Source organism: Drosophila navojoa, chromosome X (assembly GCF_054131105.1).
Source record: "Drosophila navojoa isolate 15081-1374.11 chromosome X, UAZ_NAV_1.0, whole genome shotgun sequence".
NCBI lineage: Eukaryota > Metazoa > Arthropoda > Insecta > Diptera > Drosophilidae > Drosophila > Drosophila navojoa.
In genome coordinates, this window is record NC_142895.1 from 18,105,943 (window position 1) to 18,122,510 (window position 16,568).

Below are 16,568 nucleotides of genomic sequence, written 5' to 3' on the forward strand. Positions count from 1 at the left end.
AAGCCATGTAGTAAATGTGATGTAACTCCCGAGAATAAATACCCTGAGACTTCTACTGTGACTAGGTCTTCTCGAAAGGTTGGTCATTTTTACTGATGTGATTATTTGTTTATTGTATATCAAATCAATTTCCACGTGTATCACACACCTGAGGAATGTGACCGGGTTGGCATGTATTTTATTTAGTACGGATTTTTTTTAATGCCTTTCCATAACTCCAAATTTGGAGCCAATGTATAATAAGATAGCAATAAATCAGACCCGACCCTGGTCTTCGTACAAACACTAGCCAATCACTTTTATTATTCCTCCACTCGTCCTTATTTATCTCCAAATAATATATATATTAGCTTAAGAAATATTAGGTTCAATAAAAATGAATAAAAAATCCAAATTCAGGCATTATTTAATATCAAAAATCTCTTTCTGATTGCATCTTGAATACTTCACCAATAAAAATATAATCTTACATATTTTGTTAAGAAAATCAAAATATTCAAATTGATATATATGTATATGTTTAACTGTTAAATTCTTTTTAATCGCATCACAATCATGGCTTATATCATTCTCCACATATTTATCTCCAATAAAAATATAAAATAAATAATAAATTCAATGACAATAAAATATCCAAATTTATATAATATATATTACTAACATTCATTTCGATTGCATTATGTAAGGTCAACTAGAAGAATTTTGTGTGTAAACTTTAAGAACTTGATCAAGCATATTTTCCGCACTCAAATCGTATTCAGCTTGGCAATTCTATTGAAATACTGTTTACTGCTGCACCTCTGCCTATCCATTCATTAATGGGCTGACATAACTTTCGCCGAGATTCGCTGGCTGTCGTCGCTGGCTTATTAATCGGATATGTCCTCTGCGGCTGCAGACAAAAGGCCAAAATCACTGGAAAATTGAATAAGTGTTAATTGAAAATGTCCCAGCCACAGTGAGTGCTTACCATGGGGCATCAACAACAGCAACAGCAGGAGCAGGAGCAGCAGGAGCGGCAGCAGCAGGAGCAGCAGGAGCAGCAGGAGCGGCAGCAACAGCGTCAGCCTCTTTCATGCAGCTCAAAGAGTCACGTGGCCATGCCCCATGTCCATTCTAGTGCCGGGTGAATGTAGTCAGCCCGCTTGTCAGTTGCCAGTTGCCAGTTGCCAGTTGGCTGTTGGCTGTTGGTCGAGGGACATGCGATGTCCTTTCAGCTGCTTTTAATTTCCATGTCCGCTCACTTGCGTTTTTGCTCGCCTTTGTCATTTCATTTCTTTTTGTTTAAGTGCGCTCATCCATCACAAATGCCGCCACCAAAGCCATGCCCCACAACGCCCACCAAGCACAACCTGTGATATGCCATATTGTGTTGGCAACTATGCGCTCTTATTGTTGTTGTTGTTGTTGCTGTTGTTGTTGTTGGCACGTTCGCATAAACAAAACTATGAAATGCCTTTGTCAGTCAAATCGTTAAATTCTCTGACAAATTTTCATTTATCATCGGCCGCGAATCCTCCAACTTTTACAAGTTTGAGCTAACCAGCCCTATACATATATACATATATATGTATATAATGCTCTTTCAACTGAGCCACCCAACCAAACACCACAGTCAGTGAGTCAGTAAGTCAGTCAAGCATCTGGCACCTGGCTGGGGATCTGGGCAACTCCTGCAATAGATAGATTTGCATACAATTCTCAACTTTTATTTCACTTTATTTTTTTCTGCGCATTCTCTTGATTTCCTTACAAAGCTCATAGATCTTTTATGCCATGCGGTAAAAGTTCTCCGCTTCTCTCATTCTCCGCCAACTACTCGCGCACTATTTCTCTGTCTTCTCTTTCATTTACAATATTTTTTGTTTATTTTGTCTTCAGTTTTCTTTTTTCTTCTTCTTTTTTTATGTATTTCGGGGGGCGTAAAACTTTCCCTGCAGTCAGCGTCGCTGCTGCTGCTGCTGCTGCTGCTGCTGTGGATGATAAAGACGCAGCTTTTGTGGTGAATTTAATTAAATTTATGAAAAATTTACATATTTATTGGTTTAAATGCCCAAAAATTTGGTGCTCGGCATATGCATGCGTGCTGTGGCCGTGCTGCGCTGTCTGTCTGCAGTCAAATAAATGTATGAATATTCATGTAAACCAAAAAAAAGAAACACTCACACACACACACGCACACAAAAATTAAAATATAAAAGAAGATATATATAATATATACATATATATATAGTTAAAAAACATAAAATACTCGGCTATACAAACAGTCCGTGGAGGTTTCCAGTTGGCAAGCGTCAAACTTTCATTTAGTTTTGGACAAGTATATAGAGGCTATACATATGTGGCTTATATATATGTATGTATGTCAGCTTTGCTTAGTTATATAGGCTTTAGTCACTATCAAAGCGTTGCTCTCTACTGTCTGAGGGGCTTATCCATTTATTTAATGCAGCCGATATTGAGGCTCTGATTGAATTTGATAGTCGCGTTGTTTTAACTTATGCGCTTCGGTTCATTGATCGCACAGGCTTACCAATAAATATTCAAACAATAACATGGCCAATTCGACTCGTCGACTCCACTGCTGTTCAATTTCAAATTTCAAATGTTTTGCCAAAAAAAACAAAAAAAAACAAAAAAATATAAACATATATATAGAGAGAAGAAAAATATCAAATGCAAAAATAAACAGAAACGGCGAGATTATTCACTGCAAAACAAAACACATATATTATATTGATGGAGGAGAATAAATAAAGCAACAACAACAACAACAACAACAACAATAACAACTTAGACGAGTATAATAAATGAAATAAGCCCGCAGAGAATTTGTTGCCGCCTGATAAACGTGCAGACTTCATTCGTATTCACATACAGCTTCGCACAGAGTTTCGTGTACGCACACACCTACACACATACATACATGCAAATCTATGTATATTTTAAATTTAAATGAATGAGCAGACATCACAAATATCAAACATGCATACTGCGAAATGAACTAAAACAAGATAACATCAATTAATGCCAAACGAAACAAAACCCCATCGAATCGAAATCCGAAAAAAATAGATAAAAATAGACAAACATACACACACACACATACATATAAGCAGAAATAAAACAACTTGAAAATTAATTCAAGTTCTATTGACATTTCCAAGAAAATCGAAAGCGTTTTTAGCCTCATCCGAATTGAGTCTCTGCATTTTGGTTGACCAGTTCCACGACTAGTTCGACTGCGGTTTAGCCATGCCGCCTGATGACATCATGATGAGTGCCATGCGGTTCCTGATATCGAATTCGAGAATCGGAAATATACTTTGATATAGATGTTAATAGCAGAACTCGATTTGATGACTTTGGCGGGGGTATAAATATACATTTGATTGACAACACAACACAAACACTTATATATGTATGTATGTATGCAAATGTGTATGTGGGCGTGCAGTCCAGAGAATTGAAAACCCGAAAATGTTGGGTTCAGGCAGCTTAATGCTTATAGATCCAATGGAGTGACGAAGATATTATATGAAAGCAATAGATATGCACTGAATGAGGTAAGAAAGAGACAGCATGCTTAATTGTGTAGGTGAAGAAGGAACTGTAAGTGTCAGTGTGAGAAAGTATTTCAGATGCGCTCACATGCTCTTCTCATAAATAATGATGAGAGAGTTGTTTTCAATAGGACAAACTATATAATACTCCTCACTGTCGATAAGAAATGGGAGCTCTTGGTGAATCGATTTGAGCACGAATACATATATACATGTATATATATTTGAGCAGATTTATCTATCTCCGAGAAAGCAGAGAGCGGAGAGTAAGCAGACATAGCGCTGCGTAGTGGGACTTTATATAGGAATCGAGCACTTCGATTAAGATTAAAAGACTCAAGCACTCAATCGAAATGCACTGAGGTTCAGCTGTTATACTTTCGTTGCTTGAGTCTGAGAGTAAAAGCAAATACGAACCATATCATATCAATATATTGTTTAGCTATATAACATATATTAGTAGTTACACTTCTAAAATTTAATGAGCGACAGCTATAAACGTATGACGACTAATATTTATTATATGGATTCAACTCTAATAAAAACTTAAATAATAATTTACAGTTTAATAATGAAATTTGCAATTTCAAATACTTTGAATATTTCAGATTTTTAATCTGCAGCAGAAATTTATATTTTGTACAAACAGCACAGGGTATTCGCTAGTCAGGCAGCTACCGCTAGAACAGTTTCACCTGCTTTTGATGGTTTCTCACTTCTCTCCTTTACTTCATCTATATTTGTTTGTGTGATCATTTCTTATTAAGCTTTTACTCTTTGCTTTTAATTACTTTTTTAATTATTTTCTGTCTTTTTCATTAATTTTGCCCTGTTTACATGGCTTTCATTCTTTATTTTGATGAATTATGTTTACATTGTAATAACAGCTTAGAATTAAGGATGGATTAAAACTAATAAGAAGTTAAAGCTACAAGCAAATGCGCTATGGATTAATAGATAAGCTAAAAATAAAAAATAAAAAAATAGATAAATAAATAAATAAATGAATAAATAAATAAATGAATAAATAAATAAATAAATAAATAAATAAATGGATAAATAAATAAATAAATAAATAAATAAATAAATAGATGGATAAATAAATAGATAAATAAATAAATGAATAAATAAATAAATAAATAAATAAATAAATAAATAAATAAATAAATAAATAAATGAATAAATAAATAAATAAATAAATAAATGAATGAATAAATAAATAAATAAATAAATAAATAAATAAATAAATAAATAAATAAATAAATAAATAAATAAATAAATAAATAAATAAATAAATGAATAAATAAATAAATAAATAAATAAATGGATAAATAAATAAATAAATAAATAAATAGATGGATAAATAAATAGATAAATAAATAAATGAATAAATAAATAAATAAATAAATAAATAAATAAATAAATAAATAAAAAAATAAATAATAAATAAATAGAAAAAAAAATAAATAAATACATAAATACATAAATAATTAAATAAATAAATAAATGAATAAGTAAATAAATAAATAAATAAATGAATAAATAAATAAATAAATAAATAAATAAAAAATAAATAAATAAATAAATAGATAAATAAATAAATAAATAAATGAATAAATAAAAAATTTATATCTCTTATTGGTATATTATATTGGTATATTATTTATATATTCATATATAAAGTAATTTCTATACATGATTTTGTTATATATTTTATTTTTATTTATTTTTTTTTTTTTAAGTTTTATTGTTAATCTTTATTCTGATTTTTATTAGACTTATTAAATTAAAAATCACTTGTATATTTTATTTGTTTATTGAAACTAAATAAACTGTATTTGGGCTGTGAATTGGGGCATAGCTATACCGTTAGACAAATAACATACAACAAATTTATATTGATTTAGTCTATATAACAATTTTTTGTCGACAATTTATTTGTTAAATGAATAAATAAATAAATAAATTGTAAATAAATTCTATTAGGTTGCAGCTCTATGGAAGATTCATGTAGAATCTATTCATTATTTTCTATATAATCATTATATTCTATTGACTCAGCGGCCAGCTCAATAAGTCATGTTTGGCTCAGCTTCATAGCCAGCTCATTGGGTAAACTCGAATGCATTCAGGCTGGAAACTTCCAAAACTCAGTCGGAGTTTCCATGAATTATGCAATCGGCTGCATAAATTCTTGGGCCAATCTAAATGTTCGGGCTCTGTGCAACGATTTGTATGCAGCTCGTGTCGAAATACAGTTGTAGAACTCTCTAGTGCTAACTGTAATATGTACTTAAAGCCAGTGCGATTGCTATGCGAGCCATGTGCTCGAGACGGGCGAGCCACGCCCTGGGAATGGCCAATTGATTGATATTATGGCCGAGTTCTATGCATAAACTGAACTGTGAACAACAAAGGAATATACCATTTGATGGGCACACGTTTTAATGGGTATACATATGTATGTATGTATGTATGTGTGTGTGTGTGTGTCTGTATAATGCCATCTGTGATCTGCGGGCAGCCGGTTGATTAGGGCTCTGCCCTGCGGCTCATTGAAATGCGCGCGCATGCGGCGCGGCTCAAACCGGCTGCTCGACTCTTTTGGCCGTCATCGTGGAACCAGTCGAAATGAAAGTGAATTGAGAATCAGTTAAGTCAAGCTCGCTCCCGCTGCTGGCGTCGCAGTCAACGCCGCTGATCGTTGTGATCGGTGATCGTTGATCGTTGATCGTTGAACGGTGATCGTCGCTCGGCAGCCCGTTGTACGAGACTTGAACTTAACTTGGCTTCTTGCAATTTCTTTGGCGCTGTCTGCGTTCAGTTGGCGGTTTGCATTTGCGCGTTGCGGACGTCTCTCTCCTTCGCTCTGCCTCTGCCTCTCTCGCTCTCTGTTCGCGTTCTCTCTGTCAAAAGTCCGCTGTGTATATCGGTGTATTCGGTCTGGATGATGTTCAAGATGCTGCAGCACTGTCTGATCGCGGCGCTGCTGATCGCCGTTGGCGTTCATGGTAAGTAGGCTTCTCGTTGGCCCACAAAGCAGCCAAAGCAAATGAAAATGAAAATGAAAAGAAAAACTCACTGCTGCAACACACTCAACATATGTGACACGCAACATGCGACACTGGCAACAAATACACTTCCGCATTCGTGTATTGCTATAAAGGCTAATAGCTGTTTTCTCGCTCAATTTGTTGCTGTTGTTTTTTTAATAAGTTATTTTTATTTATTATTTTTTTATTATTTTTTTTTTAAATTTTTTTTACTGTGCATTGCTATGAAAAAGTGTTGACGTTGCCAATTGGAAGTGGTCTTGGTCTTCCTCTGTGCATGTGATATTTCTGTGAGCGTGTGTCTCTGCCTTTGTCTTTGTCTTCCTGGCACTCGTCGTCGTACTCGTATTTCTTGTTTAATTTTGGCTCGACGGCGAATTAGGTAACATGGCTGGCATTTCATTGACTTTTGCTCTTATCATAAATGGGTTTTCCAACTGGTTTTTGGACTCTGTCACCTGAAAGGCCCGCAAGGTCAACTGTCCTGGCTGCCTGGGCCTCAGCTGCATAACGTAAGACAGAAAAGCATCAAAGAAATATATTGTATATACATACATATTTACAGCTATGTATATGTAACAGAAAAGAGTTAACAAAAACTGGAAATTTAGCCGGTTTCACTTTTCTTGGCATCTCTCTCTATCTCTCCATCTCTGCAGTTGGTTCACTCTCACTCTCACTCACGCTCTCTCTCTCTCTCTCGCGCTTCATCTCTATCTCTGTCTGATGACGATCCTTACGTAATATGCGTGCTCCAACGCTGACCTCCAACTTGATTAGCGGCTGCTTTTGCTCACTCGCTTGACTTCAACTGGGTTTCCAGTTGGCTTAATTAACATTTCGCCAACGGCACACATTAACAGCATCGACTGCTGGCCCGCTCCCTGCCGCAGTATCTCTGTGTGTGTGTTTATGTGGATGAAACGGTGCTTATGAATATGCAAATAGTAGTAGAAGCGTATGTATATCTGCATTGGCTTTGGGCAATTTGGCTTTGAGCATTTTCATGGTCAACTTCAGCTGTTTTCCATATTTTTGCACCGTCATCCAACAATATTCCCGTCAGCAGCTGCTGCTGCTAAACTCTCCCCTCCATAGCCCCTAGCCGTAATTGCCTTTGGGCCACATGATAATTATGTTGATGATGCTGATGATGATGCTGATGCTGAGCAATGGATTAGCCATATCAGCTTTCTTCTATGCACACCTCGTCTACAACAAATTGAAAAATTTTCTTCTAGCGATTTCACTTTGGTGCGATTATGAGCGATAGCAAAACCCGTTCCTCCGAACGGCATATTACATTAATTATGTACTTTTTCGAATGTAAATGGGCGCCATTACATCGAAATCCAAAGTCCGACAACAATCAGCAATCAGCAGCCAGCAGCCAGCAATCGACAATCGGCAATCGACAATCGACAATAGCTCCACAATGGGCCCAATGCATAACAGTTAAAAGCAGCAGCTACATTTATGCAACTGGCCCAGCAATCCGATTGTGACATTGATTTTATATCATAGCATTGAATTTGCCGTCAATCGTAACCGAAGCCTCAGACTCCGCTCAGTCGACCGTTACACAATGAACTCGATAATCATGAACTCAAAAAAATGTATATGTAGTAGATATACATATATAGTAATAATAATAAAAGAAATATTCAATAAAAGTCCAGCAAATGCAAGCCAAAGTTTCTAGCTTGAAAGATGCATTGATGGAGCATTTGCAGAGTGAGCTGATTGAGAACTAAGCATATTTTTAATAGGAATATACCCAGAGACTAAGGGACCAAGAGAGCCAAGAGCTAAAGTTATGCGAATCAAGTCTTAAATGGAAGTACTAATTGCTTCATCATATATTGCCAGCTGCATTGAAATCTCTTATATAACAAAGGCTTGGATATAAATAGATAATGTATATATATATATATATAGATCAATAGATAGATATCTAGATAAAAGTTGATATACATATACGAAATTGCTATGAAAGATAATATGTGTAAATATTTTTGTAGATATGAGATATAAATATATAGATATGAAAGGCGGTATAAAGAGATATGGATATGAAAGACTTGAATATGTATCTATCTATCTATGTATGTAGATTAATATCTTTATGTCTAGTATTCAAGTCTATTCAATATCTATATATTGTATATTTGACTTTGACTTGGATATATACAGGTATTAATGATTGAGATAGATGAAGATAACTAGAAATGAGAAGCTGGTATATACATATAGATATGAAAGACGTGAATACGAAATATATGATAAATAGATTTTAAAGTCATGGATATATAGAGACAGGTAGATATGAGAGACTTGTATATACATACATATGTAGGTATTGAAGGCGTGTATATATATGTATAAAGAAATAGATATGCAAGATTGAGATCTTTGTAGTCATATAGAAATGTGAGACTCGTATATACATATGTACATATATTAATATAAAGATATATCTTATAAAGATATATATATATAAGATGTAGATATGAAATATATGATATACAGATTTGAATATATGGATACATATAGATAAATAGGTGTGCAAGATTTTGATATATGTAGATATATAGAAATGAGCGACATGTATGGACATGTATTCATATATAGATATGTAAGACGTGGATATGAAATATATGATATATAGATATGAAGGTCATAGATATACATCTGTACATAGATAAATAGATATGAAAGATTGGGATATATGTAGATATATACAGGATATATACAGATATAAAAGGCATGGGAATATACAGATATATATATATATATATATATATATATATAACAGATTTCGACACATTTACATATGTATATACATGCATATATTTATATCACATACACACCACACCTCTCACAACTGTGCAGAAGTCAAGACTGAAAATAATATCCAATAAAATAAATATTTTCTGCGCACATTAACGGCTCCGAGTATTAAAAAAAAAAACAAAATAAAACAAGAAGAAGAAGTCTGTATTGCGAGCCTGATTGGTATGCAATATGCTAAGGGGCATGCCAAACGGCTAAGAGCGTTAATCCCATTAACTTATTTGCCGAAGCCAGCGGGCCGAATCTCTTTAATGAAGCTTTATGCTAAGAATAATGTCAGTATGTTAATAAGAAGCTGCGAGAACTTTTCACTAGTCTGTCGATTTGCTCACGCCCAATCTCTCCCTCTCGCTCTTTCGTGTGTCCCACTTAATGCGTTACAAAAAAATAAACATAATTTAAAAATACATTAAAACGAATTGCAAAGGCTGCGTCAACAAACAAGACAACCGAGATGAGCCGACAAACCGACTGTCAAACCGGCTGACAAACGGACGTACAGACGTACAGACGGACGGACGGATGGATGAATGCATGGACGGATGGGCGGGCGGACGGCTTGCGGCACATGAGCCATTTAAACGCAAATTTGTTGACAAAGGCAAGTGGCTTTGGCCATTACACACTGGAGCGCTGGCTGGCTGGCTGGCTGGCGAGGAATCAAAGGACTGAGGTTTCAGCTCTCCAGTCTGGGCAACCAAATCGGAATTATTTACAATTTAAGTGTTGTAAATGCAACAACAACAACAACAACAGTGAGGCAAAAGAAAAACGATGACAACAAAAAAAAAAAAGACAATGCTGCGAAAAGAAGTGGCAAAAACATTTAAGCAGCTTAACACACACACACACACACACACAGGCGCGCACACACACACATGCGCGTGGTGAAAAATGAGGCGCAAAGCAGCCACAGAAATGCGTGAAAAATTACTTGAAAATGCCAACGGATAAAAAGCAGAAAACGCTTTACCAAATACAAACAGTTGGCATGCCCCAGGCAAAAAGACAGTCCAAGACGCGCAGAGAAAGTGACGCAGAGAAAGGGCCCAAGCCGGGCGAGTGAGAGAGAGAGAGAGAGAGAGAGATGTGTGTGTGTGTGTGTTGGAAGCGAGCTGCTGTGTATGAGCACATAAAACATTTCTTTAAGTGAATTTACATATATATATATATATATATATATATATAAAAAAAAACATATATATATATAAGAAACTTATCGAACGCGCCTCGCGCTCAGCTAATTGCGACTGCAACAGCGACTGCATTGCAATTTTCATTCATATTCATATATCAGTTGTGCAATTTATTGCCTTCTCGTCCGTTTCGGTATTCATTTTCGTACACACAGAGAGAGAGAAAGAGAGAGAGAGAGAAAGAGAGAGAGAGAGAGAAAGAGAGAGAGAGAGAGAGAGAGAAATGAACATATACTTAAAATGTTAAAATTTCTGTGATTGTTATTATTATTTTTTCTTTTTATGCTCATTTACGTAAGTGAAACGAGTATATTGGCTTTTGTGCAATATCCGTCCGTCCGTCCGTCTATTCGTCCATCCATGTGAATGCAATTTCATTGAGACTTGAAATTTGAAGAATATACTCAAATATACGCTCGACTTAAAGTAAAGAAAGCCTCGAGATTTTCCCACGAGATGTGCCTACTAGGGGCGTGACAAATGAGGTTGAATAGCTAGAGATTTGAAATTTTGAAAACAAACAGTCATGGCGAATATATCTACGCCCATGGGGGGCGTGAATGCGTATTCTACAGTCGGTAATGCCCGACGGCAACGTCCTTACTTGTATACCTCCTTTTTGTGGCTTGCGATGAATAAGACACAAAAGCGAGGCGAACCAAAATGAAATAAAATCCAACATTTGATACTCTTCACTTAGCTGCAACGAATACATTAACATATAGATCAAGCTAAAATAAATGCATATTAAATATATTAATTCTTATATAAACAAAATATTTTTCAAAAATTAATTCAATATTTTTTAAAATTACAATTAACAAAATCAGCAAAATAACAATGAAATTTGGTTAATTGTTTTTACGTTTTTCAACACCGTTTGTAGTTGTTGTTGTTGTTGTTGTTGCTGTTGTTGCATTCGTTGTTGATGTTGTAGAAATTATTGAACGGCAACTTGAGGGCAAATTGAATTTCAATGCCCCAACCACGGCCCGTCGCCCTCGTCCACTTCGTCCTGCCGCCGTGGACGCGCCTCGGCTGGCTTTAAATTCCCGCAAAATGTTAAATAAATTATGTGCATCAGCGAAAAATCAACATCAACAGGCGCCGCACTATGACAACAACAATAAAAACAGTGCCCATGCATATCAATATATATATATATATATATATATGTGTGTGTGTATTTATTTTCGTTTACACATACATACATATATGGTGTTTATGCAGGCACAGTTGTGTGCGTCTGTATGCGCACACGTTAAAGTGGAATGCCATTATCGAGGCGTGCATCAAATAAAGTTTGCCCACATTTCAATTGTTCGTCAGGTTTTTGGCGAGCTATTTAAATGAATAAAGGAATATGTATTTATATGTATATGATACATACATATGTAGGTAGTGCCAATCGGGCCTAGGTCCCTCAGTTCATATTCGGATGAGACGAAAAGTAGTCCCGGACAATTCAGATCACAATTAGCCATTCTCAATAAATAGAAATTAATAAAAAATTAAATTTTTTTGACGCAATTCTATTTTCATTTCCAGATCACAATTAACCGTTCTCAATAAATAGAAATTAAAAAAAAAAAAAAATTTAATTTATATAGCGCAATTCTATTTTCATTATACTATCTGCCCGGTTAGACTTTTTTCTATCCCTTACAGGGTATTGGCCAGCCGACTACTGGGCGTGCACTCAGCTCATATTTTTCTTTATAATTCGCCTCAGCTAATAAGCAGAAGGCGGCGCGGGGTCGGCGATCCTTTGGACGCTTCTGGTGCGGGCTTATTTTTAATTATTATTTTTCGCATTGGCAATTTCTTAATTAAAGGTAAAAAGAGTCCGGCGTAATTGGCCTTATGCCTTTTTTAATAAATTTACAATAATTTCCGTGCTGTTGTCGTCAGCAGGCAAGCAACCTCGGCCGCATGCTGCACGGCCAATGAACACGGCCAGTGACAGGGGCAAAGGCGATCAATAAGGAGTATCTCTCTGTTGTGCCGACTCTGTTCCGATCAGCAAATATGCATATTCAAGCGATATCACTTCAATGTCACTAAACCAAAAATTCCATTTCTTATCTTCCACTTTGTCTCATGTTTCTTTGTGCTTTAAATTGTATTTTATTCTCTTATTATGCAATCGTCTTGAGCTCCTTTGCCGGCGGCAACAGCGACGCCCATGAGCTGGTTAATAAATATTAATTAGCTATCATAATTATATGGAAATGTGTTTCCTTCTTCTGGTCAGGTTTTTTACAAAGCGAATATTGAGCATATTCATAAAGTTTCCGCTTGCTGAAACAATGAATACAAACGATTGAGATGAAGATCTTCAACAGCTTTAAGCTTTCAGGTTCATGTGACCTTCCAGGGTATTGAGCAGTCAGCTACACTGAAGATATTTTTGATTGAGCCCATTGAAATTGTAGAAGTAGGGTATTAGGGATATGGATATGTTCAAATGTGTGTAACGGGCAGAAGGAGGCATGGCAGACCCCACAAAGCACCACTAGCAGAGCCATGTTCGTCTGTGTGTCTGTGCGTCTGTATGGACGCCAAGATCTCGTAATCCACAATAGCTAGAGACTTGAAATTTTGCATTAATACTCGTCGATACCCAACGCAGTAAGAGTGTATTTTCTTTATCCGATATATCATTCCATTTACTTGTTTTCGATAATATTCGATTATTGTCGTCGGTTTTTAAGCCCAATTTGAATACTCTTTAAACTAGTGATTGGAGGCTTTCCCTGTTGGTCCATGTGATGCATACAGAGATATTTTTGTCAATTTCGGATGCCACGCCCCATACGCCTCAAATTTGTTACTGTGTGTGTGTGTGGGTATGTGTGCATGTGCTTTGTATTTTCCATGCGTGGGATTCACGGGATTTCCTAGAGCATTCTTGATTGTTTCGGTTGCCAAATTCTTTTGTAATATTTAAGATTTCTTTGCGTTCCTGTATTTCTGACTTCTTTGTTCTCTCACACTCGCAATTGTGAAGCGTTTAACGCACACATGGCATATATTTGCGTTTTATTTACTTAAATAATATATTCAGTGTTTCACTTTATTTATTTTTTATGCTTTTCTGTTTTGTTTGTGCTTATAACGAAATTCATACAAAATCAATAACGAATGCATTCGAATGGGCGCTGAAGCGCGAGCCCGTAGCTGCGGCTATAGCATTTGACTGCATGCAAAAAATATATATATATATATGTATATCAAGAATCAATAACAACAGCAGCAACAAATTTTGTATGCCTGGCAACCAAAGAAATAAAATATGTGCGAAATGAATTCATAATCAAAGCCAGCGTGCGCTTCACGGCTAAGGATATACAGGCTAGTGCAGTTCACAGCAGTTCACGGCAGGATGGCTCTGCACGGCAGGACTCCGCATGGCCGGCTCCCATGCACCAGCTTCACATATATCGCTCGCTCATTAGCGCATCAAAAGGCCCAATTTATAATTTACACAAAGGGCCAACACACACACACAGCACAGAGAGAGAGAGAGAGGGGGGAGAGAAAGAGAGAGCTGGCACGCTAATCGCTAATCGCTCATCGGGCCACAATCTTTGCATACTTGTAGGCGCAGCGGCTCTGGGATTATGCACGTCAATTGCATAAATCGAGCGGCGCGGCGCTTGGCTAACAAATAATTGGCCATTGCCAGGGCAGCCGTTTGCCATTAATCGAATATCACGCTCGCCGGACAATGCATTTGCAACAAAAGCCATAATGCTGCTAATTATAATTATAATCGGGCGCACGCGGCGTATACGCAACAAAGCTCAAAAATATCGCGCGCATTTAATTAGTATAAGTCCTAAATAGATGGGCTTTATTAATAATCGCCGAGACAGGACGATGCACACAAACACACACACATACACTGTCTGTCTCTTTCTCTCTCTCTCTCTCTCCGTTGTTGTTGTTGTTGTTGTTATTTAGGCGCATTGCATTAATCTAATGCTGTTAGCAAATTTATTTTCATTACATGCAGCACTCCACGATTTCACGCCCCCTTTTTGGGGGGGGCGCGTGCTGGGGTTAGGCTGCGGCTGTTGTTTAATTCCATGCAGTTTAAGTTAATCAAATGAATGCCGCCATTTAATTATAATTTATGTATCGCATATTTATTTATTTAAAACGTTTTTTTTGCCATTGTTTCCATTCTTTTTATGCTTTTATTTAAGTATCTTCCCCTCCCGCTTTTGTGTCTCTTTTGCGGTTTTGATTACCACTTTTTTGTATTATTATTATAGTTTTTTTATTTCGTAAAATGTCAAAACGTCAAACGGCTTTTGAAGCATTGATTCCAATTTTCGCATGCAAAAAAGTATTGAAAATAATTGCAAAACAAACAAAATCGTTGAAAAGCCAAACACAATAACAACTACAATAACAACAACAACAACAATAGCAAAAGCAACGCACATAATTATACAATAAACGATTATCATTTATTGTTGTTCCATTGGGACTGTTTGCCGTTTTCATTCGCGTTAGCATTTGACAATTAATAGGGCCTCATTTAAATGCAGCTCCAACTCTTTAACTGCGCTAAAGCCATTGAGCCAATTGGCCAATTGGTTCATTTAAACCGAACTGGTTCATTTGAACTGAACCGGTTCATTTGAACTGAAGTGGTTCATTTGAATTTAGTTGATTCAGTTGAGCTGAACTGATTCATTTGAACTGAGCGGGCTCATGTGAGCTGAACAGGTTGAATTGAATGGAACTGGTTAATTTGAACTGCGCGGGTTAATTTGAACTGAACTGATTCATTTGAACAGAACTGATTCATTTGAGCTGAACTGGTTCACTTGAACTGAACTGATTCATTTGAACTGAACTGGTTCATTTGAAGCAGATTATGTTATGTATACGTTTACACTTGTAATTCATGCTCATATTTCGGTTAACAAAGCAAAGTCTTAAATGGAAAACAATTTCAAATCACAAAAAAAAAAAAAACAAAAAAAAATAACAAAAATCTTTTATATTTTTTTTTTTTTTTTGGCACTGCCCAATCAATTTATATTAAAATATTCAGCCAGGCAAGCAAATGCAACCACAGACAGCTTTAGCTAAGATGTTGTCGCATTTTAAGCAATTATTTAAATCAATATATTTTATTCGATTTCATTTTCGTCATTGTGGGATTATTCAGCAATCTGAACTTTGTATGGAGCCCAAGGCAAGGCAATGAAATGGCCAAATAGAAGAAACGCATCAAATGCAATTTAAAGTATTTTTCTAAGCTGTAATCTGTTAAGTAACTGAGGCTTTCGATTGAAAAAGTTGGCAAATTGCTTAAGCTGAAGTTTGTTGTGTTTATTGAGTCTGTTGATAACAAAGAGTTCACTTAATTACAGCTCAAAACAAGGAGAAGGAGGAGTTCCAGTGCCCCTCGCACATCGCCAATGGCAACTATGCGGATCCGGTGACCTGCCGTCGCTTCTACCAGGTAAACTAGCTTAAGCTTTGGCTGATTCCAGATCTTAAGCTTCTCTCGTTTCTTTGCATGGCAGTGCGTCGATGGCTTCCCCTACTTGAATCGCTGCCCCTCGGGCCTCTACTTTGACGATCTGCAAAAGTTCTGCACGTTCAAGGACGAAGCCAAGTGCGGACCGCTGCCCACAAGTAAGTGACGAAGCTGTATCAAAGCTGGCCCAGACTACGATTAACAAGGGACACATGACAGACTGAAAGAAAAAGACAGATATATATATAGACAGTTTCAGTGTCGAATGTTTGGCGGTCCTCATGCCAAATGGCCAGGGGAATGTTTTTAGCTAAGGAAACAATTGAGAGTGCGCCGTAAATCAGGCGAACCAGAAAGTTGTAAGTGCACTCAGTGCACCATATGCGTGTGCCAGACAAGG

General features: G+C 36.3%; 1 protein-coding gene across 1 annotated transcript in view; it reads left to right on the forward strand.

The window, feature by feature from the left end:
- The first annotated feature begins 6,373 nt into the window (after positions 1-6,373).
- The window catches only part of Cda4 (chitin deacetylase Cda4), a 52,462-nt gene continuing 42,267 nt past the window's right edge, over positions 6,374-16,568 (forward strand). The window contains exons 1-3 of the mRNA XM_089263665.1: positions 6,374-6,574; positions 16,059-16,150; positions 16,215-16,326. Coding sequence (XP_089119791.1) covers positions 6,511-6,574; positions 16,059-16,150; positions 16,215-16,326 — 268 coding nt within the window. The 5' untranslated portion in view covers positions 6,374-6,510. The remainder of the gene's footprint in view (positions 6,575-16,058; positions 16,151-16,214; positions 16,327-16,568) is intronic.